The sequence below is a fragment of the Meriones unguiculatus genome, chromosome 8 (genome assembly GCF_030254825.1).
Source record: "Meriones unguiculatus strain TT.TT164.6M chromosome 8, Bangor_MerUng_6.1, whole genome shotgun sequence".
NCBI classification, from domain to species: Eukaryota; Metazoa; Chordata; class Mammalia; order Rodentia; family Muridae; genus Meriones; species Meriones unguiculatus.
The window spans coordinates 75,157,201-75,179,650 of record NC_083356.1 but is presented as its reverse complement, the minus strand read 5'-3'; the positions used below and the strand labels follow the sequence as shown (position 1 = coordinate 75,179,650).

Sequence of the window (22,450 nt, the reverse complement as noted above, 5' to 3'; positions counted from 1 at the left end):
TACAGGTGGGCACAATTGTGGTTCTGGAAACATCCCTCAGCATCTTCGTTTATTTGTGTATGTCTGTTGTCTGTTGCTGGGTTTAGGACCTAGTATAACCAACCCTGTCTTAAGCAGTTGTGTTCGTAGAGACCCTCTTTCTGTGCAGCCACATTCCTAGAGCTTGATTGGAGGGGACATCATTCAATCCAGTATAACTAGAAATTAGTTTTTGTGGCTACTAACAGTTTTCAAGTATTCAGTAACATGAAGGCAGACTAATAGAGTCCCATTTCAGAATAGTTTTCCTGAAGTATTAAAGGAACTCAACCCTGTGATTAGAAATTGGACCTAGTAAAAAAAAAAAAGGAAATTGGACCTAGGGCTGTACAAATGCTCTACCACTGAGCCGTATCCCAATCCCAGGTCTCGGATTCAATTTTTCCCGAAGTTTCTTACAACTCACGTATAATATAAACAGCACAGTGGTTCCTACCAGGCCCTAAGTTGGTGAGGGTGGGAGGACTTCTGGGTCAGGCTGAATCAGTATTGCACTCACATGTGAACATCATACACAGAAGCATGAATGTGAACAGACACATTCACTGCAAACACAAAGTGTAGACTGAGGAGATGAAAGTACAGAGTAGCTGAGGTTGTCAGGGTTGTTGTTAAAGCAAAGACCTCAGGCTGCTGAGGCCAGAGCGGGTACAGAGGCCAGGGCCTCTGAGCTTGGTGCAAGAGGGTGGCTCTGTCCTTCCGTGCCTCTGTGTTTCTTGGTTTACTCTTTATCCATGTGATCAACTAGAAAGCAGGCCTGAAACTCTGGAGCTGGGCTGCTGAAATAACTTACTCAGTGTTGAAATATCTTACCAGGCCTGATGACCTGAGTTTAATTTCTGTGATACACATGGTGGAAGAAGAGAAGGGTTTCGGCAGGTTGCCCTCTTGAACTTCACATGAGATCTGTGATACATGTGAACACCACATGTACATAGGAAATTAAAGTTTCTGTAAAAATCCCTGAGCTAGGGGCTGGAGAGATGGCTCAGAGTTTAAGCACACTGGCTGTTCTTCCAAAGGTTCTGAGTTCAATTCCCAGTAACCACTCGGTGGCTCACAACCATCCAAAATGTGATCTGGTGCCGCCATCTGGCCTGCAGGCACACATGCAGGCAGATTACTGAATAAATAAATAAATCTTTAAAAAAAAATCCCTGGTGCAGCTGACTCCAAGCTTACCCCTTCTTTACCCTAGGAAGGAGCTGGGTCTGCTTTAGTATCCAGCTCCGATGCCCTGATGTAACAAGGGCCTTGTTCCCAGCCCCTAGGGAGTCAAAAAACTAGGAAAAAGCTGGGTGCAATGGCGCATGCCTGTAATCCCAACACTTGGGGAGGCAGAGGCAGGCAGACAGGCAGATCTCTGAGTTCTGGTCTACAAAGGGAGTCCAAGACTGCCAGAACTACACAGAGAAAACCCTGTCTTGAAAAACCAAAAAAGATAAGGAACACTAGGAAAGGCCTGGAGTCATTTTCTTGATGTCACCTGCAGTCTATAGACTGTCCTATATCCTGACTTTTTCTTTTTGAGCAATTGATCTGGTAAAACAAGGCCTCTTCTCCAGTAAACTTGAACTGGGTCAAGGGCGCTTCATTCCCATGCTGCACCAGGGTTTCCTTGTCATCCCTGCCAGGTAGGACAGGACCAAATGGCTCCAGCTGTAAGGGGAGGCAGACTGTGACAAGAAGGGCTACAAGAGGCCAGGTAGAGCCAGTCTCACCTGGGCAGGAAAGCCAACTCCAGATATCCCTGCCTCCTTCCACCCTACCCCCTTCTGGTGCTCACCTTTAACCTCTATCCAGTTGTTATTTAACTCACAAGGGTAGTCCAGCTAGCCCTGGAGTGGGGACACCAGCTAGGACTGACCAGTAAAGTCACTGGGCTGTGCCCAGGATGGCGGTGGAAACCTATCAGGTAAAACCTCCCCTCGTGGAGAGGGTTCGGGAGGCAGTGGGAGGGAGTGGCACTTCCCAGCAGAGCTCAGTCCCACCACAGCTGGGCAGAGCTGCCTTGGCCAAAGGCTTCTCTACTTTGGAGTCATTTGTGCCCCACCCATTAAGGGAGCTGGGAACGAAGTGATGAGAAGGGCCAGGGGCCTGCCTATGTTCTGGCGTGTGGCTGAGAAGTTCTTTTGGGAAGTGGCCATGGAGTGGAAGGGTCCAGCAGGCAGTGCTTGCAGAGCTAAAACTTCCTCCTTTCAGGTAGGAGATCCCTTGTCTTGCCTTGTTGTGGGTAAATAGTAATCTCTGCAGGCCCTGGGGAAAGGAAGTTACCAGGAATGGTCTCCTGAGCTGGTGATGTAAAAACCCTCCTCTGGCATAGCTCCCGCTCTACCGGGATCTCCTCAGAAACCCTGTCCCGTGTATCGCTAGCTAGGGGAACTGAAGTCCCAGGGTCTCAGGAGCAGACTAGTGCCACCTGTGTTTTACAGGGGCAAGTGAGACGCCCAGCTCAAGGCCAGATCCCCGCTGACCAGGTGACTGCAGGTGGAGCAGGTGGGGCAGGAGTCAGGCAGGGCATGGTATAACAGCCTGTAAGTCACTAAAGCCCGCTTGCTTTAGGCCCTGCTGTCTTCCCTGGAAATAGGACTCAGACATACCCTTCCTCAGAAGCCAGCTTGAGGGTTAAATGAGACAGGCCATGGGGACTAATGCCAGTGCAGTGCCACGCCTATAAAGAACTAGCTCTTGGGCCTGGAGGGTGTCTTTAGCTCAATTGTTGCTTGCCTACCTTGCGCTATAAAGCAGGTGTGGTGCATGCCTGCAAACCCAGTGCTCAGGACATGGAGGTAGGAACATCCAGGCTACATGCTCTGGTAAAACATTAAAGCACTTTGCTATTATTTAGGGAAACTCAATTTACAGATAAAAACTAGAGCCAGGGAGTGGTGGTGCAGGCAGAGGCAGGCAGATCTCTGGGAGTTTGAGACCAGCCTGGTCTACAGAGCAGATTTCAGGACAGGACAGCCAGGGTTACACAGAGAAACCCTGTCTCAGAAAACAAACAAACAAAAGAGAGAGAGAGAGAGAGAGAGAGAGAGAGAGAGAGAGAGAGAGAGAGAGCTGGAGGCTGGAAAATGGCTTCAGTCAATGTGCTTACTGCTCTTGAAGAGGTCCTAGGTTCCGTTTTCTGCACTCACATTAGGCAGTTCAAAAAAAAAATCTCCTGTGACTCATGTTCCAGGCTTGCGATGCCCTCTTCTGGCCTCCAATGACACAGCATGAATGTGGTTGCACATACAACATGTGTTGCACACACATGTACACACAAATATAAATACCTAGCCTGCTGGCAACATGACTTTGGTCTCATCAGTCAAGAGGCTGCAACCTGGGCTACATAAGGTGCCCTTATCTCAAAAGACAGAGCAATGTAGATTAAAGAGTGCTGGCCAAGGGCCCAGGGATGTTGCTGCTCTCTTCCTTCTATCCCTTCTTTGCTTTTTCATTTTTATTTTTTTCAGGCTAGGATTTCTCTGTGTAGTCCTGGCCGTCCTGGAACTTGCTCTATCGACCAGGCTGTCCTGCTTTTGCCTCCTTTGTTTTCTATGTGTGCAAATGTGTGTGTGTATCTGTGTGTATACACTTTCGAACCTGTGACATACGTATGTGTATTCGATCTTATGTGCATATGTGTGGGGAGGCCAGAGTTCTTGTTCCTTCAATGACTCTCCATCTAATTTGAGACAAGGTCTCCTGTCTCTCGCTGAACCTGGAACTCACAGTTTTTAAAAGCTGCCTCTCAATCAAGCTCTGGGGTTCTTCTGTCTTTGCCTCCCAGCCAAGGATCTCAGGCTGTGTTCCACAACGCCAGTGTTTTACACGGGGGCTGGAGGTCAGAGGTCCTGCTTGGGCATCGGACTTCAACCACTGAGCTGACCCCCAGCCCTGGCCTTATTTCCCTTGTCCTGGGAGACCTTGTCCTCTCCTCTTGTGATCTGATTTCTAGTTTTTGTGACTACACACAGAGTTTTGCCCACATTCCACATAGAAGACAGAACATGCAGTGTGACTCTTTTTGGGTCTAGCTTGGTTTACTTTGTATGATGTCCAGTTGCATCTACTTTAAAAAAAAAAAAAAAAAAAAACCTTAAACTGATGCTCCCACATCCACCTCCCAAGTGCTGAACCACCAGAGCTGACAGTAACACTTTATTTAATTTATATATATATTTGAGACAGGGTCTCACTATGTAACCCTGTCTGTCCTGGAATTCACTATGTAGACCAGGCTGGCTTTGAACTCACAGAGATCCATCTGCCTCTGCCTCCTGAGTGCTGTGGGGTCAGTCTTGACCCCAAGCACCTCTACCCACTCTGCAGGCCCAGAAAAGTACTTCTTTTGAAATGGTAATACAACCACATGCTTCAAAATCTCAAAGGTACAAAAGGTTGACAGGCAAAAGGAATGAGTGTGCCAAGTACATTCTGACACAAGTCAGTCACGAAAACATTTGAATGTTCCAGGGCAGAGGGACAGGCCAGTACAAAGACCCCACCTTGACTTTCTTTGTGGCTGTGGCCTGGTTGAGTAACCTCTTGTACCTTAATTTGCTATGTAGTGAGAATGACCATAGCGCTACTAACAGGACTAAAGCGCTGGTGCTAAGTGATCACTAAGTATGAACACCAGCTAAAGGGGCCTGGGTGAGTCCAAGTCGGGGCATGCAGAGTTTGGAGTTCCCATAGGACTGAACTGCACCAAAAAGGAGAACTTTCAGAGGACAGGCAGCAAGAGGGCTGTCAGGTAGACCCCAGAAAGAAGGGATGGACTCGGGAGCCTGTCCAGGAGTGGAAAGCCTGGAGATGGGTGGGGCTTGGCATAGGGACCCAGGGTGAGACCTGACCACGGCTCTGAGTGGTTCCACAGATGTATAGATGCTACTCAGTTGGGTTGGCTGGGGCTGGTCTGAGGAAACTCTGACGATTCCAGAAGGCAGTGGTCACAGGTATGGCCATTTTAAGATACTGTGGTCATTGTGGGTGAGAGGCCGGAAGGCTGCTGGGCAGTCATGTCTGTGGCACAGTGAAGTTATCACAGTCCTGTGACACAGGAAACCAGTGTGGCAAAGAGGCCTGCGATGATGAAGGGCAGAGAGAGTGAGGCCAGCAGAGTGTATGCTTTAGGACAGGAAGGAGAGCTGTTGGCCGGAAGCCCAGGAAAGAAAGGGCTTCAGGAGGGCAGGTGGCGTATTTATCCATGTCACCTGCTCCATGAGACGGAAGCATGTGTGGTTCTGAGCATAGGCCAATTGTTTTCTCCAGTCACTCTAGAAGCCACGATTGCAGGGCCAAAGAAGCTTATTTTTCAGTTAATCATTGCTGGAAAAGGGGAGGCAGTTTTTTCAGCAGTGCAGCCATTGGTAATCTGCCTGTGCTTTTGAAACTGAACTTGACTAAGTTCAGTAGGTAACCCTAGTTAAACTCACTGGGACACCAGAATAGATAGATAGATAGATAGATAGATAGATAGATAGATAGATAGATAGATAGATAGATAGATAAGGGCTGGAGAGATGGCCCACTGGTTAAAAGCACTGGCTTCTCTTCCAGAGATCCTGGGTTCAATTCCCAGCACCCACATGGCAGGCTGCAATCATCTGTGTGTGCAGTTGAGGGAAGCTAGTGCTCTCACCTGACTTCCTGGGACACCGGGCACACATATAGTGCGCAGGCATACGTGCAGCCAAAACAGTCATACACAGAAAATGAAGTAATAATCATAAAAATTAAAGACGTGGGCGTATACGGGGGTCAGGTGTGGAGAGCAGGGGAGAATGGGAAGCTGGAGAACAGGAGAGGAGAATGGGGATGAGTATGCTCAAAACATATTATATACATGTTTGAAAATGCCAAACATGTGGCCACAGGCGAAATAAGGCTCTGAACGTCAGAGAAGGGCCCTGCCGAGGAGAGGGGAATCTCTGTGGGTCACTAGTATAGACACTGGAGTATGGAGGATCCTTGTCTGTTCCAGAGGTACAGAGATGTCCCCGTGTTTAGGTTTGTTTGTTTGTTTGTTTGTTTTCCGAGACAAGGTTTTTCTGTGTAACCCTGGCTGCCCTGGAACTCACTCTGTAGACCAAGTTGGCCTTGAACTCAAAGGAGTGCTGGGATTAAAGGTGTGTGCCACCACTGCCCGGCTTGCACCCCACTTCTGAACGCCAGGCTTATGCACAAACCTACCGATGAGTTTGGAGATCCTTGTTCTCTGTAACAGCCCAGTGTAGAGACCCAGGTGAAGAAGGGACAGCTGGACTTGTTCACTCAGACCTCAGTTTGCTACGGAGGAAACCAATTAGAGACAGGAGCGGCTTCCCTAGAGTCACATAGAAGCCCAGAAAATGCAGAGAGAGAATGGCAGGGAGCAGACAAGTAGATAGATGGTGTGGGGAGCAAGGGTAGATGTTAGTCAGCAAATCTGAGTTGACTGGGCGAGTTCATTAATCTTGCTGAGCCTCAATCTCTCCTCCTATAAAATGAGGACAATCTCTAATTCACCTACCAGCTATGAGATGGCTGATGCCAGGCATAGGGGTGAGTACCGGCATTGTCCTCTGAGGACCTGAAGAGGCCACTGAAGTGAGGATACTGGTTCCACCTCCCCTGTCGGGCAAACAAGGCACTGGGTATGAGCATGTGTATTGCAAATCACCCAGGACTTAGTCATTGCACTTCTAAGTCTTAAGTTTCTCTCCCATGTGGAAGAAATAAGGAAGGTAAATGATGTCATTGCATCATGACAGCAACGTGCCAGGGGACAGCCTAAATACCAGCCAACAGGAACTAGCCAAGCGCACAACAGTCTTTCCACAGGTGGAGCACTGCACAGCTCAGAAAAGCACAGCAGCCACAGCAACATCTACACACCGACACAGTCCAGAGTGAGAACTGGATAGAAAGGCTTGTGGATGGGCTAGCAGGGTGGCTCGGTGGCTTAGAGGCACTTGCCACCAAGCCTGACAACCCGAGCTTGATCCCCAGGTTCTGACATGGTAGAAGGAGAGAACCAACTCCTGCAAGTTGTTCTCTGACCTCTACAGACATGCTGTGACATGCAAGTGTGTGTGTGTGCATGTGTGTGCGTGTGTGCATGTGTGTGTGTGACAACCCTAGCACCAGGGAGGAAAGGGTATATGGAAATAGTATGGTATAGAGTCACATATATAGGGCTGATTGTTGTCTGTGAATATGAGCCTGAAGGCTGGGGGTATAGCTCAGCTGGGAGTGTGCTTGCCTGGTATGCATAAAGCCTTGGGCTGGATATGATAATGATGCAGGCCTGCAAACCCAGCATGGTGACTTAGAGGCCAGCGTGGGATATCTGAGACCCTACCTCAAAATAATAAACAAGTGGAAAGTCAGGAAAAGTGTCCTTGTGGGACAACAGCGTGTACACAGGTCCAAGGCAGCGGTGACATGCCCAAGGCCCAGGCACCGCTTAAAATTCCCTGTTACAATTGGAATAATACTAGTTTGGAGCTGCAGAATCTCCAGTACTTTGGCCTCCTCCATGCCTGCATTTCTGTCTCCCGTCAGAGCTGATGTCTACAGTGCAAGGACTCAGAGCCTCAGTCAAGCGCTCTATTGCTGACAAATTCCCAGCCCCTCTATGACTCTGATCATGACAGAGACAAAGGGAACCAGCTCAGCGGCGGCTGCTTTTCCAGAGAACTGGGGTTCAATTTCCAGCACCCCCATGGTGACTCACAACCGCCTGTAATTCCAGTTCCAGGAGCTCTGCACCCCACTTTTTGCCCTCTGCTGGCACTACACAAAGGTGCTGTACAGACATAAATACAGGCAAGATACCTACATAAAATTAAAAAAAAACTTTAAAAGGTAAAGGAAATTAAGTTGAGTATAGTAGCATACAACTAACTAGAATATAGTAGCTGAAACTTAGATACATTTTCAGCACCTGGGGAGCTAAGGCAGGAAAATTGCTGAGAGTTAGAGACAAGCCTGGTCTACATAGAGAGTTCTAGGCCACTGCTTTGGCACAAACAAATAAACAAACAACAACAAGACAAACCAAGTAAGAAAAAAAAAATGAAAGAGGGAAAGGAAATTGGCTAAGCCAGGAATGGAGGCAAGTAGTGCTTTCTTCCCCACTCCACAGAATCTACAGAAACACGTCCTCCCCTGGGATACCATGTACCTCCAGGACCTTCTTACAGATTTGATAGAGTTAAAAAAAAATTACTGTCTAGATTACGGAACCAGGTACACAACTGCTTTTACTTTAGTATCATTGTTTGAGTTGCTAAGGGACCAAACTGGGTGGCTTTCCATGTACTAGGAAGCTCTGCCTCATTTGCTTTCTATAGATCAGGCTGGCCTACGAACTCAGAGATCTTCCTGCCTCTGCCTCCTGAGTGCTGGGTTTAAAGGCTTGAGCCACAGGGCCTCCACTGCTAGGCTGGAGCTTTGCCTCTTAATCACCCTTCTAGGGGCACAACACGCTTTTGTGATGGGCAGAGAGAAGAGGGACAAAAAATTGGGTTACAAGGACTGTAAGACCAGTCAGTGGGTATAGGAGAGATCTTGAGTTCATGCTCTTCTGGGTTACAGACTGAAACTCCCCACAGAAAAGATAGAGACTGAGAAAAAAAAAAGTGGGCCTCGAATGAGTGAAGCTGTTTACTGACATACCCACTGGGACAAAGCCAAGCCAAACAACAAATTTCTGTAATTCCAGCACCTGGGTGGTGGAGGCAGAAGGATTAAAGAGTTCAAAAGCATCCTGGGCTACACAGTGAGCTTGAGGTACACCTGGGTTACATGAGACCTTCTCTCAAAACAACAAAATAAATCCTAGGACTATAGTTCAGTGACAGATTGCTTGCTGAGCACGCACGGGGCTCTGGATTAGTTCCCAGGAGGGTGTAAAAGCAGGTGTGTCGCTACAGACCTGCTTCCTAGTACTGTAATCTCAGCACTTAGAAACTGGACTCAGGAGGATCAAGAGTTTAAAGTCATCTTTTGGTGCATAGAGAATTTGATACTAGTCTGGCTCCGCTATGTCCAAGTCCACTTGTGTTACAGAAGACACCCCATGGCGGGAGGGGGATTAGAGAGAGAGGAAAAGTGGCCCAAGAATGAGTGAAGTTGGTCACTGAAATATACACTTGGACACTTTGATTCCAGCACCCGGGAGGCCAATGCAAGCGGCTTTTTGTGAGTTTGAGTCCAGCAGCACTTTCAGAAAGAAGTCCAGACTCCTCTCCAAATATCTCTTGCTTATTTTGTTACGCCCAGATTGTAAGGTCCCCAAAGACCACCAGGAGCTGGACCACATATGCAAGCGCAAAGAGCTTTATTTGGGCTTAAGCTCAGTCTCTCCACCATCACCAACGCAGTGGACCAGAGGAGTGCACCCCAGCAGCCGCATGGCAAGGTTTTTATTGGGATTGAGCACCTCTGCTAAATATTTAAGCCCCATGTAGAAAATCGGGAGACGTGAGAACCTATTGCTGTTCAAAGGGCCACTTTCTGTCCAGTGCCTTCCACAAATGGAGGGACCTCCTCACCCAAAATTGCCCTTGAATCCACTCTCTACTGTGAGGGAGTTTCCTAGGTGTTAATCAAATCATACTCCTCCCCCTAAAGCCATTTTAGCCAACCAAATTTACTCCAACAATGTTTATCTTTATATTTTTGTCTGTTTGCATTGTCTGTGCCCTACTGTGTATACGCCTGCGTGTCTGGTGTTTTTGGAGGGCAGAGTGGGCGTCAGAGCCCCAGCTTGGAGTTTACAATTGTGAGTCGTAGAGTGGGTCCTGGGACCTTGACTCTGGAAGAGCAGCCAATGCTCTTAAGCACTGAGTCATTTCTCCAGCCCTAACACACTTTTTATACGTTGCTCCAAGACCCTTCCGTTCGCAGCATCCCGGGAACAACTCGGTCGTCAATGAAAGTCTTTCCCATGGTCCCCTTCTTAGCCTGGAAATCCCCCTGCACTCCGCAGATCTCGGCAAAAGGGCGTCATTCTTCCCGGAAGTCTTCCCAGGTTTCTCAGAGTGAGTTAGGGACCTTGGGGGAGGAATCAGATTCCTGACCGAAAAGGCCGCATCCCCCAACTGTCTGCCTGAGCCGGGACATTTCGGTGCTGGGAACTGAAGACCACAGGCGTCTGCCAGCTCTGTAATTCTATCCCAGCTCAGAGCTAGTCTGGCATGGAGCAGGGACTGAGTGCTGCTGGTTCGGAGTGGCTATTTTGGGATGTGCGGCAAAGTCCTTAAGCCCTGGGGCACAGACTTTGGAGGATGACTGCGAAAAGAGCGCACAGTCCCTTTAAGACAGAGGACCCCTCCCATGTACAGCAACCCCCCCCCTCCCCGCCCTCCCGGGCAGGGCGCCCCTTAGAAGCATGGCGAAAGCCCCGCACGGCGCCTCGCTCTGCCCCTCACAAAGATGGCGGCGATAAGCCGCCGATTCCCATTGGTTCCGGGAGGCTTCGGAGACTCTGATTGGTGGATCTCAGAGGCGCGTCAGGGCGGGGCGGGGCGGGGCGGCTCCGGCTCTGGCCTAGCTAGCGGTGGCGTCAGGACTATGTCGTGGGCGCGGAACCACCTGCGCTCCGCTCTGTCCCTGGCAGCTGTCTCTGCGCGTGGTGCAATGACGGAGGGCGCGGCGCGGCGGTGGCTGAGCGCGTGGCCCGCGCCGCAGGAGCCGAGCATGGAGTATCAGGTTTCCGATCGGCGGGCGGGCGAAGGGTCGCGCACTGACACGTGGGCTGGACCGCGCTCCGCTCTCCGCCAGCAGCTGGGGGCACCCGAGCCTGAAGCGGCGGGGCTCGGGGGGCGGGACATCTCGGAAATCCGGGGGAGGTGACAAAGCCCGGAAAGTTGGGCTCAGATAGCCCGATCTGGGAATTCTAAGGGTGTGTGCCGCGCATTGCGGAGGGAAGGGGCGCTGGTGCTAACACCAGAACGTCCGGAGTCCGAACTGAGTTTTAGATGACCTCAGAGTCTGCACTAGCAATGCAAGAGGAGGGGGAAGGGAGGAGTTCTGGAGTCCAGAGTGGAAAAGTCCGGGAGGATCTGGGGCTGGGGTCTCCAGGACGCGAAGACTGGGAAGCCAAGTGTTGAGAATTGACTGGCGGGCGAGCAGGAAAAAAGGCAATAAGGAGACCAGGAATCTGGAAAACAGATCTACTGTCTGTAGATTGCGGTGCCAGGGGTCAGTTGTCAGAGACCAGAACTTGATGCTAGCCAGGCAGGTGGCACGGGCTTGAAGGCTTTGAGGCTTCCAGCCAACCCTTGAGGATAAGAGGCCAGGCCACCGGTCCGATGCCCGAGGGGAACTGCCGAAGTTCAGTTTTCTCAGAATAGAGACACAACTGAAGCACACTCATGACTGGATTTAAATCCTCAAATACCTCTCGTTTAGTCCTCTCCGTTTATTTTTCTGTTCCCGCTCCCACCCCCTGAAGACATTTCCTGAGGCTGTATACCCACCTGTGGATTCTGGCTGGATGGCTCAGGAACGTTTCCGCTCCTGTATCTCTTCTTCCAGATCGAATTGCGTTCATCGCCTTGTCTTGGGATTAGATAGCAGAACTCCAGGGTCTCAATTCCAAAATTTCGAATCTCTAGATGTCTGAGGTCCTGGCCCAAGCCCAGCGGGTGCCTAGTTATAGTGGCTGAGAGAATAAAGACAAAGTTCCTGGGGGTGAAAGGTGAGGGTAAAGGCTGAGGACGTAGAGGCTTGGGAAGGCAGCCCGGGGAATGAAGATCTGTTCATCTTGCCAGCTTTATCTGGCACTCCCTAGGTGGGGCTAGCCTGCCAGAACTGGAAACATGCCAGCGCTCTCTCCACCAAGTACAGCAAAGTAACATGGCTCATGTAACAGGCCTGTTGCCCTGGTAACACTGGTGGGCTGGGTACCGCTGTCCTAAGGACCCTCAGTGAACTGGGACTGTGGTTGCCAGGATGCTGTGCGCATGCTCAACACGCTGCAGACCAATGCCAGCTACCTGGAGCAGGTAAAGCGTCAGCGGAGTGACCCCCAAGCGCAGCTGGAGGCCATGGAGATGTACCTGGCACGGAGTGGGCTGCAGGTAAGGTAGCAGATCCTATGAAACACATCTCCACTATCTGCCTGGGTGCCCTGTGGCTGAGGCGAGGATCTGTCTGTTGTAGGTGGAGGACTTGAACCAGCTAAACATTATCCATGTCACTGGGACCAAAGGAAAGGTAAGAAAGGAAACCCAGGAGGAGCCCATGTAGCTTTTCTACATGCTGCTACAGAATAGCAACCTAGCGTTGTTAGGGTTACTATTGCCTTGTCATCACCATGACCACAAGCAACTTGGGGAGTAAAGAATTTATTTCACTGGTAGTTTCATATAACAATTCATTGTCAAAAGCAGTGAGGACAGGAACTCAAGCAAGGCGGGAACCTGGAGGCAGGAGCTGATGCAGAGGCCATGGAGGGGTGCTGCTTACCTACCGGCTTGTGCCCCATGGCTTGCATAGCCTCCTTTCTTACAACCCAAGACCACCAGCCCAGGGATGGCCCCACCCACAATGGGCTGGTGTAACAGGCCTGTTGCCCTGGCTTTGCTATTAGTGGGCTGGGTACCACTGTCCTTAAGGACCTCCAGTGAACTGGGACTATGGTTGCCAGAATGCTGGGCCCTCCCCCATTACTCACTAACTAAGAAAATGCTTACAGGCTTGCCACAGCCTGATCTTATGGAGGCATTGTCTCAATTGCAGTTGCCAAAAACTATCCAGCACGTAGGAGAAGAGTTTATCTGGCTGTCAGTTGTGGGGGAGGTAGTCCATCATAGCAGGAGATGGCATTGCATCCTCAGTCAGGAAGGGCTGGATGCTGATATTGAGCTTGCCTCCGTCAGCCCTTCCAAGAAGCTCCTCTTCCCGGTGATTCTGAGTGCTGCCAAGTCGACAATCAGTATTAACCATCATTTCACCCCACCCAATACTTCCCAGGGCTCCACCTGTGCCTTCACTGAACGCATCCTGCGGAACTACGGCCTGAAGACAGGTTTCTTCAGGTACTGGGCTCTGGGGAGAATGTGTTTTAGCTTTGTAGAGGGTGGGAGCTAGAGCCAAGGTCAGCCTCTCGGCCAGTGTTTATTCACCCAGCAAACATTAACGCCACAGTGCCCACATTGGCCCACTAATACCGGCCATCAGTTTTCATAAAGGAAAAACATGGAGGGAAAGTGACAGTATCTTGAAAGTATGGCTTAAGTACCTGGTTGGAAGAGGTACTTTATTAATTTGAATTCCAAATACAATTTCTGATTTTTTAATTTTTTAACTATTTTTATTTTGTGTATGCAAATTTTGCCTCCATGCATGTGCTTTATGTGCGTGCCTGATAGAACTGGAATTACAGAGGGTTCTGAGCCACATGTGTGGGCTGGGAATCACACCCAGGTCTTCTGCGAGCAGCCGGTGTTCATCACTGCCAAGCCGTTGCTCCAGTCCCTGTTTTGCTTTCTTGAGGCAGGTCTCACTCTAGCCCAGGCTGACCTGGAACTCACTCTGTTCCCCAGGCTGGCCTAGAGCTCCTGGGGATCTTCCTACCTTAGGCTCCTGGTGGAGTTACAGGTGGAGCCACCGCACCCGCTTGGTTCTGCTTGCTTTTTTTTTTTTATTTTTGTCTTGTTTGGAGGGGGCCAGGGGCCTGTCTACCTATGTAGCTCTGGCTAGCCTGGAACTCTGTATGTAGATTAGATTAGGCTGTCCTGGAACTCACAGAGATCCATCTGCTTCTGCCTTTTGAGTGCTGAGATTAAAGGCATATGCCACTTCAGCCTACTTCCAATATGATTTATGTGTGTATGGGTGCATGAGCATTTGTTCCTTTTAGTGTGTAGGTCGGGGGTTTCTTTTCTTTTTTCTTTCTTTCTTTCTTTCTTTCTTTCTTTCTTTCTTTCTTTCTTCCTCTCTTCTTCTCTTCCTTCCTCCCTTCCTCTTTCCCTTCCTTCCTCCCTCCCTCTTTCCTTCCTTCCTTCCTCTTTCTTTCTTTCTTTCTTTCTTTCTTTCTTTCTTTCTTTCTTTCTTTCTTTGTTTCTTTTCTTTTCTTTCTTTTTTTTTTTTTTTTTTTTGAGGCTGGGTTCCTCTCTCACTAACCTGGAGCTCCTGGACCTGGATTTGGCTGGGCAAGGACTCACCAGCAGCCAGCCCAAGGATCCTCTTATCTCTGCCTCCCTGGCATTGTTTTGTTTTTTGGCAGGGTTGGAGGCCTGTGGATCCGAACTCAGGCTTTCATACTCGTGTGGCCAACACTTTAGTGATTGAGCCATCTCCAGGCTCTCCAGGTCCAGTTTTTAAATAGCATAAAAATATTTGTTGGTTAAGATGTTTTTGCAGTAAGGAACAGAAACCCGACTCATAAAGGTGCACAGATAAAGGCCTCCATGTCCAAATCTCCACAAGTAGTAGCTCTACCCTTCTCTGCCTCTTTCTCCTGGAGGCAGCGCCCCCTTGTGGTGGCACACAGACATCCGGTAGCCCAGGAGGTAGAGCATGCCTCATCAGCCTGTCACCTTAAATGAATGACATTTTGGAGGAATTAATATAATTGCGCACCTTGGGATTTGTTCCTTGAGGGAGGAGCATGTCTGACTTTTCTCCCTTTTATCAGGTCTGTCAGGCCACCTCCATAAGCGTCTGAAACCGGTTGGCTATGGCCATTTCAGATCAACCCATTTTCCCTAAACTGGTGGTGGTTCAAGATAAAGAAATGGAAGCTGGGCTGCGTGTGTGTTTGGTGGCACACACCTTCCATCCCAGCACTCAGGAGGCAGACGCAGGCACACCTCTGAGTTTGAGGCCAGCATGGTTTTCAGGACAGCCAGGGCTACACAGAGAAACCTGTCTTGAAAAACCACAAAAAGGCAGATGGTTTGGTGTGAGAGGGTCTTTGAGGAGTTACGAGGTGGACGTGTGTCCCTTAGGAGGCTGTGGAATCGTGGCACGTGTCCACTAAGTGGCTGCTGCCTTGATAGGTGATGTGATCGCCAAGGACAACATGCGTCTGTCACCGACCAAAGGTTGTGAAGCAACTGTCTGTCTCATAGCATAGTCTTTTGGGATCTGAGTGTAGTGGCACGTGCCTGTAAAATCCATCACTTGGGAGATAGCAGCAGGAGGATCAGGAATTCAGGGTTATTCTCAGTGATGTAGTGGGCTGGAGGCCAGCCTCGGCCAGGAGACCTTAAAAAAGAAAAGAAGCTAAATAAAGAGAAGAATACTTTTTAAAATAGTTTGCGAAAAGTTAATACGTTTTTATTACCTTTATTTCTTTTCTTAGTGTTTGCATGTGTGCGTTTGCCATAGGAGTCGTTTCTCTCCTTTCATCATGTGGATTCTTGGGATGGAACTCAGATCATTGAGTCTGGCAGCTAGTGGCCTTACCTACTGAGCCATGTTGCTGGGCCCCAATAATAATTTTTGATTGTTTTTTAATTTAATGTATATGAGTGCTTTATCTGCATGTACACCTGCATGCCAAAAGATGCTCTCAGATCACATTTTAGATGGTTGTGAGGCACCATGTGGTTGCTGAACTCTGGAAGAACACCCAGTGCCCTAACCACTGAGCCATTTCTTCAGCCTTCCATAATAGTTTCATGAGTAAAACCTCTAACCATTGACTTCAGCCTAGGTGGCCTTCTAGCCAGCCTGGGGATTTGGATGAGGCAGGGGAATGACTCTTGATGGTTCCTCCCTCTAGATTTATTGCTTTGAGACTGAAAGGCAGGTGGCTGTTGTAGGCACATGTTAGCAGAGATGCTGATCTGTGTATGGTGGGGAAACATGACTTTTGGGGCACAGGGACCACACTAGACTACCCTGGGTACAGGACCATCTCCCTTCTTCCCAGGGGTATGTGTCTCAGTTGAGAGTGTTGCAGTAAGTACCACTTACTGGTACAAAAGACTAGTGCAGAAGTCAGGCTAGAGGCCGAGGGTCATTCTGAGATGCGGGGTTGGGGCCTCTGCAGGGTCTGGGCAACCCTAGGGAGGAGCTCAGACTCTTGGGGACTTCAGAGAGCCTTGGGAACAGGGGAGGCCTGTGTGTTTCTGAAAGGAGTCTGACTAGGGTAGGGAAAGCCCTGAGGCTCGGGAAGGGGGTGTCCCGATGACCCCAGGTCTCTCGGCAGCTCTCCCCACCTGGTGCAGGTGCGCGAGCGGATTCGGATCAACGGGAAGCCCATCAGTCCTGAGCTCTTCACCAAGCATTTCTGGCGCCTCTATCACCAGCTGGAGCAGTTCAAGGTGCTGGGGCCTGAGGGCTGGGAGGGTCCATAGCTGTGGGGCTGTGGGGCTGTGGGGCTATGGGGCTGTGGGACTATGGCCCCTGACTTGTTCCTGTGTGCAGGATGGCAGCCACATTTCCATGCCTGCTTACTTCCGCTTCCTCACACTCATGGCCTTCCATGTCTTCCTCCAAGAGAAGGTGCGTGTCTTTCCTAGACCCTGTCCCTGAGTCCGTGGGGACCAGACTGTGAGTGGAGGGGGCTTCCTGCTTGGTGTCAGCTGGGCATTCCTTCCTCTGCCATGCTGCCTGGTCTTCTGCAGGTGGACCTGGCAATAATGGAAGTGGGCATTGGCGGGGCTTTTGACTGCACCAACATCATTAGGTGAGGCAGCCGCTTGGGGACGGGGGAGCAACCGGAACCCTGTGTCTGGTGGCTCCGTACTGGGGGATCAGGACCCTCTTGTCTCTTTCAGAAAGCCAGCGGTGTGTGGAGTGTCCGCTCTTGGCATTGACCACACCAGCCTGCTGGGAGACACGGTGGAGAAAATAGCGTGGCAGAAAGGGGGCATCTTTAAGGTAACAAGGCAGGAGAGGTTCATGGGAGCCCAGGGTCTGTCCTCACTTACAGAGGAATGGCTGTGCAGAATCATTAGAGTTCTGACTCAGGACCGGGTCCTAGCCACCTGCACAGTCTGGCTTCCCATCCTTCTCCCTATGTGAACCCTCTATGGCCTCAGTTGAAGTTAGGCTCAGTTGCAGGTCTGTGGGGCCAGTGGGGACAGCTGGAGGACCCCAACAGCCCCCATTACTTTCTCCCTGGCCTGCTTGCAGCCTGGTGTCCCTGCCTTCACTGTGCTGCAGCCGGAAGGTCCCCTGGCCGTGCTGAGGGACCGAGCCCAGCAGATCTCAGTGAGTGAGCGGGGGATTTGGTGGCAGGGGGGAGGTGTGCGCCAACTAGAGTGACGTAGTGTCCTGTTGGGCTCCAGGTTCCTCATATGTGCACGGGGTAGGGGGCAGCTGTTTATGCTCCAGGACATACCTGGTTCTGGGGGCAGGTCTTGGGGTAGGCCGTGGTGGTTGGGGTGTGGGCAGAGGGCTAAGCCAGTGGCGGTGGTGCGGGTCTGCTGAGCAGGTGTTGCCCTTCTCCCCCACAGTGTCCTCTGTACCTGTGTCCACCGTTGGAAGCCCTGGAGGAGGGTGGACTGCCATTGACCCTGGGCCTGGAGGGAGAGCACCAGCGGTCCAATGCGGCCTTAGCCTTGCAGCTGGCTCATTGTTGGCTAGAGCAGCAAGACCACCAGGGTAGGTGGGCCAGTGTGGGCATACAGGTGGGCAGTGCATGGAGCCTGCCTGGAGGGGTCTGAACACACGGACTCACACCCCACAGACATCCGGGAGCTGAAGGTGTCCAGGCCGAGCATACGGTGGCAGCTTCCCCTGGCACCTGTGTTCCATCCTACCTCCCACATGAGACACGGTAAGTTGTAGCTTCCTGCCCAGTCAGGAGCGCTGCACATCTTCGCCCCGCCCCCACGTTTATTTAGCTCCCTGTTGTATCTCTGTATCCTTTGAGGTGCATCTTTTGGCTTCCTGTTTGGGGGTCGGGGCAGTTCTAGATTGTTCCTCAGAGTGAGCATTCCTCCCTGGCCTAGAGTTCACAAACCTTTGGAGGCTCAGTTTTCCTCTCTGCCAAATGACATCCAATAGCACCCACTGCAGGAGGCTGTTTTGCTGCTTCATGATGTGACATCACTCAGATGCTGAGCCCAGTGCATGGAGGACCTGGAGCAGAGTGCGGGCAGCAGTAGCCACTGTCTGTCATCAGCCTGAGGCTACTTCTGCTCTATCCTCTAAAGTTGCTTTCAGCCCAAAGAAGGGCTTGCACTGTTACACTCCTTTAGAATTGTTTCGGTGTGCCAGGGACAGCCCAGGAGCAGATCCTAGGTTAGACTCTAGCCCCAGGCCCCACTTGCTCTGTGGGCTCAAAACTCTGGCTGTCACATGGGAATGTATGATTGTGTGATAGCAGTCCCATCTCAGGGTTGTCTGGAAGATTCCGTGGTGAGACAGCCCATTTCCGCAACCCAGGGACTGCCATTATTAAATGGAGCCACCTGCAGGGCCAGAAGGCTGCTGGCCTTACCGTGGATCCCAGCGCACTGTCTCATCTGCCTTTGCCAGGGCTTCGGGACACGGAGTGGCCTGGCCGGACACAGGTGCTGCGGCGGGGACCCCTTACCTGGTACCTGGATGGCGCGCATACCACCAGCAGCGTGCAGGCCTGTGTGCGCTGGTATTGCCAGTCACTGCAGCGCAGCAAACGCCCCAGCGGGTGAGCTTTCCTGAAGGGCTGGGCGTGCAGAGGGCGGGGTCCTGGGTAATGGCCCCGTTAGGGCTGATTTCAGCAGCCATCAGTGGGCTGTAACCTGCTCTTTGAAAAAAATTCTAATTCTTTCAGTGTTGCCACTCCCTGGCAGAATTTTGAAAATGTACTAAATAGCGTTTCTACAAAAAAGCCTGTGCCGTGGGTCTGGAGAGATGGTTGTTAAAAGCCCTTGCTGCTCTTGCAGAGAACCCAGCTCCCAGTAACCACACGGTAGCTCACAACCGTCGTTACTCCAGAGGCATTAGAGCTGGACCAGTTCGGGGAGAATTAGATTCTGGGTAGATGGCTGGGATGGGCTGGGAAGGAGGGCAGAAGGCATAGCCCACCCATTTCTTCCTGATGCAGTGGGCCTGAAGTTCATGTCTTGCTCTTCAACTCCACTGGTGACAGGGACCCCGCTGCCTTGCTGAAGTTGCTGCAGGTAAGGGACCCACCTGGAGGCTGGGCAGCATGCAGCACCAGTTCTGCCCTCAGCTCTAAAATGGAGCCATTTCCTGTTGCATCTTTGCTTGGGGGAACTGTGTCTATTCTAGGCTGCCAGGGCCAGAGCAGCTCCTAGGATCATTTCCCATTTCAGAGCAGAAGGCTGAAGTGGTTCATATCCAGAAACTACCCAAGCCTGGGTTTGGGGCCCGTTCCCCAACGAGGCTGTCTTAAGTAGGTAGCCCCCGAAATCTCCATTCAGTACAGTTCACATGTGCAAGTATTCTGGAAGGTAGGCTGTGCAGGCTACAAGCCAGGAGGGCTACAGAGGCAAACGGGGTGGGTGCTGAAGGCCCGTGGCTCTGTGCTGCGATGTCACAGGTTCCGGGATGGGCATGTGTCCGGAGCAGGGCTGGGGCCTTATTTGGAAGTCAGGTTGGGGTGAGGGACACCCTTTCAGAAGACTGATACCATGTCTCCCCTCGCTTGCCCAGCCCTGCCAGTTTGACTATGCTGTGTTCTGCCCCAACCTGACAGAGGTGTCGCCCACAGAGAACGCAGGTGAGGGGGGACGATGGCGTGGCTGATGCTGAGGGCCCAAGGTGGACTGCTAGGGAGGAATGGGAGCTCCCGGCTTCCAAACCGTGCTAGAAGATAGCATTTTTAAAAAGATTTCTTTTTGCTGTATACGTACGTGTGAGGGCCTGCAAGTATGGATGTGAGTGCCTGGCGCCTGTGGAGGCAGAAGTCGTCAGGTCCCCTGGAACTGTGGTTATAGATGGCTGTGGGTACTGGGAGTGGAACCTGGCTTCTCTGCAAGGGCAGCGAGGGCTTTAACAACTCAGTCATCTCTCCAGCTTCAGGATACAGATTTTATTGTAGAAACACTATTTAGTACAATTTCAAATTTGTGCCGTGTAGCAGTCACAACACTGTAAAAGAATTACCAGGCAGGGGGCTGGAGAGATGGCTCAGCGGTTAAGAGCACTGGCTGCTCTTCCAGAGGTCCTGAATTCAGGTCCCAGCAACCACATGGAGGCTCACAACCATCTATAATGAGTTCTGGTGCCCTCTTCTGGGGTGCAGGTGTACATGCAGGCAGAACATTGTAAATCGTAATAAATCTTGAAAAATAACAAAGAATCTTTTTTAAAGGGTAGATTACAGCCCACTGATGGCTACTGAAATCAGCATAGTGGGCCTCAACTAAATTTTATTGGCTAGAAGAGAATGGAAAATATCAGAGTGCGTTGCATGGAGGATGGGCAGTTGCTGCCTGGTGAAGATTCAGGTTGGGGCATCTATGTAAGAGTGCAGGTACTAGGTTGCAATGTAAAATACATCTAAAAGTTGCTTATGTTGGGTGTAGTCCCAGCTCTCGGGGAGGCAGAGGCAGGCAGATCTCTGTGAGTTCCAGGCCAGCCTGGTCTGTTTGTTTAGTTAGTTAGTTAGCTAGTTGGGGTGGGGCACATGAGTGGAGGCCAGAGGAAAACTGGGGGAGGGGAATGTCAGTTCTCTTCCACTCTGTGGGTCATAGAACATGGGGATTAGAGAGAGGCTGCCAGGCTTGATGGCAAGCACCCCTTCGTACTGAGCTGTCTCACTGGCTCTTGAAATGCTTTTTGTATTAAAGTGCTTCGAATTTTAAAGCCTTTGAAGGAGGGTGAAACATGCAGGAGATCTCCGGGTCCCATAGTGGACCATCTGTGGAGAGCTCTGGGATCTGTATTTATAGCTGCTTTCCCGGGAAATACTTATGCCCACATGGTGAGGGGCCCCAAGGGGACACTTTGTAGAGATGGGCATGGGGGTTGTGGTGTTGGACTACCAGGCTGTGCTTCCCATGACAGTGAGCAGGCTGCACTGGTCACAGCCCGCCGTGCGGACAAGCAGCAGGCCTAGTGCAGTGGGGCTTAGAAAGGGCTCGCTGTGTGTGTGCTGCTTCTGTGCGCTCCACTGACGTGGCTTGTCCTGCACCCCACAGACCAGCAGAACTTCACAGTGACTCTGGACCAGGTGCTGCTCCGCTGCCTCCAACACCAGCAGCACTGGAGCCGCCTGGGCGAGAAACAGGCCAGCCCCGACCTCTGGAGCAGCCCCAGCCTGCAGCCTGGAGGGCCAGGCTCCCTGCTGCTGGCACCGCACCTGCCTCAGCCTGCTAGCGCGAGCTCCCTCGTTTTTAGCTGCATCTCCCACGCCTTGCAGTGGATCAGCCAAGGCCGGGATCCCGTCTTTCAGGCCCCGAGCCCTCCAAGGAGCCTCCTCAGCCACCCCACAGCCAGCAGTGGGGCCAGCGTTCTCCGGGAGGCTGCTGCCATCCATGTACTGGTTACAGGAAGCCTGCACCTCGTGGGTGGAGTGCTGAAGCTACTGGATCCCTCCCTGTCCTAGTAGCCAAGGCTTGGTGTCAGAGGCGGGAACTTTCCACACCCGGGCTGCCTTTCCACAGACGTTCAGACTCAGTGCCTTTTGATTTCTGCTTCCGGATTCTTTTGAGACCGGCCCAGGGTCCTGAGCTCGTGGTAGAGGGTAGGGACAGGAGAGGCTCTGTTCCTTGGCTTCTCCTTCCTCTGGCGTAGACAGCAGGGGCTTCCCTGCCATTTTACTAGGCCTTCAGCCCAACCCATCTCCCTGCCCACCCTGCTGCCTTCTGGCTCAGGTCCAGCGTATTGTGCGAGCTGCCTGACCAGCCTGTGATCCTGCCTGAGGTTAGCCCAGAGACTTCTCCTCCCTCCCAATGCCTTCTGGGAAGAGAGAGGGCCCTTGCCTGGGCATTTGGGGACTACGGGTTGTCGGAACTAATTGAAGCTTTTTAAACCCTTTTATTTTTTATTTTTTTGTAAATAAATGACAAAACTTTTGGTTGACTCCTAACCTCTTAGCTCCCTCATCAGACATTTGGGGGTTTGAGTTTGGCTCTGTAGGAGTATAGGAGTTGAATGGCTAAAGAGAGTCCTAGCAGTGTGACCTGTGACTAGTCTTCTGCCTCAGAACATAAGGAGGCCTGTGTCATGAAAGACTGGACTGACACTTGTCCACCACACACCAAAACACTGCCTTGCAAACCTCCCCACCAACCGTGTGTTCAAGCTGGATGCCCATCTTACAGATGAGGGAGGGTGGCTGGCTTCCAGGGGCCACGGAGCTGACCACAGGCTCATTGTGGAAAACTGTCATGGGGAGGATGAGAACCCAGAGCTTTATAGGGATAGCTGTGACAGACCCCAGAGGCTGTAGCCAGGGTTTCTTAGTGTTTAGCCTTTGTCCCAGGGTTGGACCACCAAATGAGTGAGCATCAGAGAGGACCATCTTCCTTCGAACAGGATCTCTGGCCATCTGCCACCAGGCCAGCCCAAG

The 22,450-nt window shown here is 51.3% G+C and overlaps 1 protein-coding gene across 3 annotated transcripts; it reads left to right on the top strand.

Annotated features, from left to right (window-relative positions):
• Positions 1–1,866: 1,866 nt before the first annotated feature.
• Positions 1,867–21,967, top strand: Fpgs (folylpolyglutamate synthase). 3 transcript variants are annotated; one of them, XM_021660736.2, is made up of 15 exons: positions 1,867–1,954; positions 11,976–12,104; positions 12,187–12,240; positions 13,000–13,064; positions 16,187–16,301; positions 16,405–16,482; positions 16,605–16,666; positions 16,758–16,860; positions 17,116–17,193; positions 17,439–17,586; positions 17,672–17,761; positions 18,466–18,616; positions 19,016–19,091; positions 19,588–19,654; positions 21,078–21,967. In XM_021660736.2, the coding sequence occupies exons 1-15, from the start codon at positions 1,934–1,936 to the stop codon at positions 21,482–21,484; spliced, it is 1,644 nt and encodes a 547-aa protein (XP_021516411.1). In that variant the 5' UTR covers positions 1,867–1,933; the 3' UTR covers positions 21,485–21,967. The 3 variants fall into 3 exon arrangements, with proteins under 3 accessions (XP_021516411.1, XP_021516333.1, XP_021516257.2); XM_021660658.2 differs by lacking the exon at positions 1,867–1,954 and adding an exon at positions 2,006–2,241; XM_021660582.2 differs by lacking the exon at positions 1,867–1,954 and adding an exon at positions 10,549–10,731.
• Positions 21,968–22,450: the final 483 nt, after the last annotated feature.

What these genes read in the sequence shown, in the direction of transcription:
- Fpgs (XM_021660582.2), top strand. Translation starts at nt 10,594, where the DNA reads ATGTCGTGGGCGCGGAACCACCTGCGCTCCGCTCTGTCCCTGGCAGCT. An exon ending in GACTGCACCAACATCATTAG is followed by an intron (nt 16,667 to 16,757) that starts GTGAGGCAGCCG and finishes TGTCTCTTTCAG; the next exon opens with AAAGCCAGCGGTGTGTGGAG. An exon ending in GTCGCCCACAGAGAACGCAG is followed by an intron (nt 19,655 to 21,077) that starts GTGAGGGGGGAC and finishes TGCACCCCACAG; the next exon opens with ACCAGCAGAACTTCACAGTG.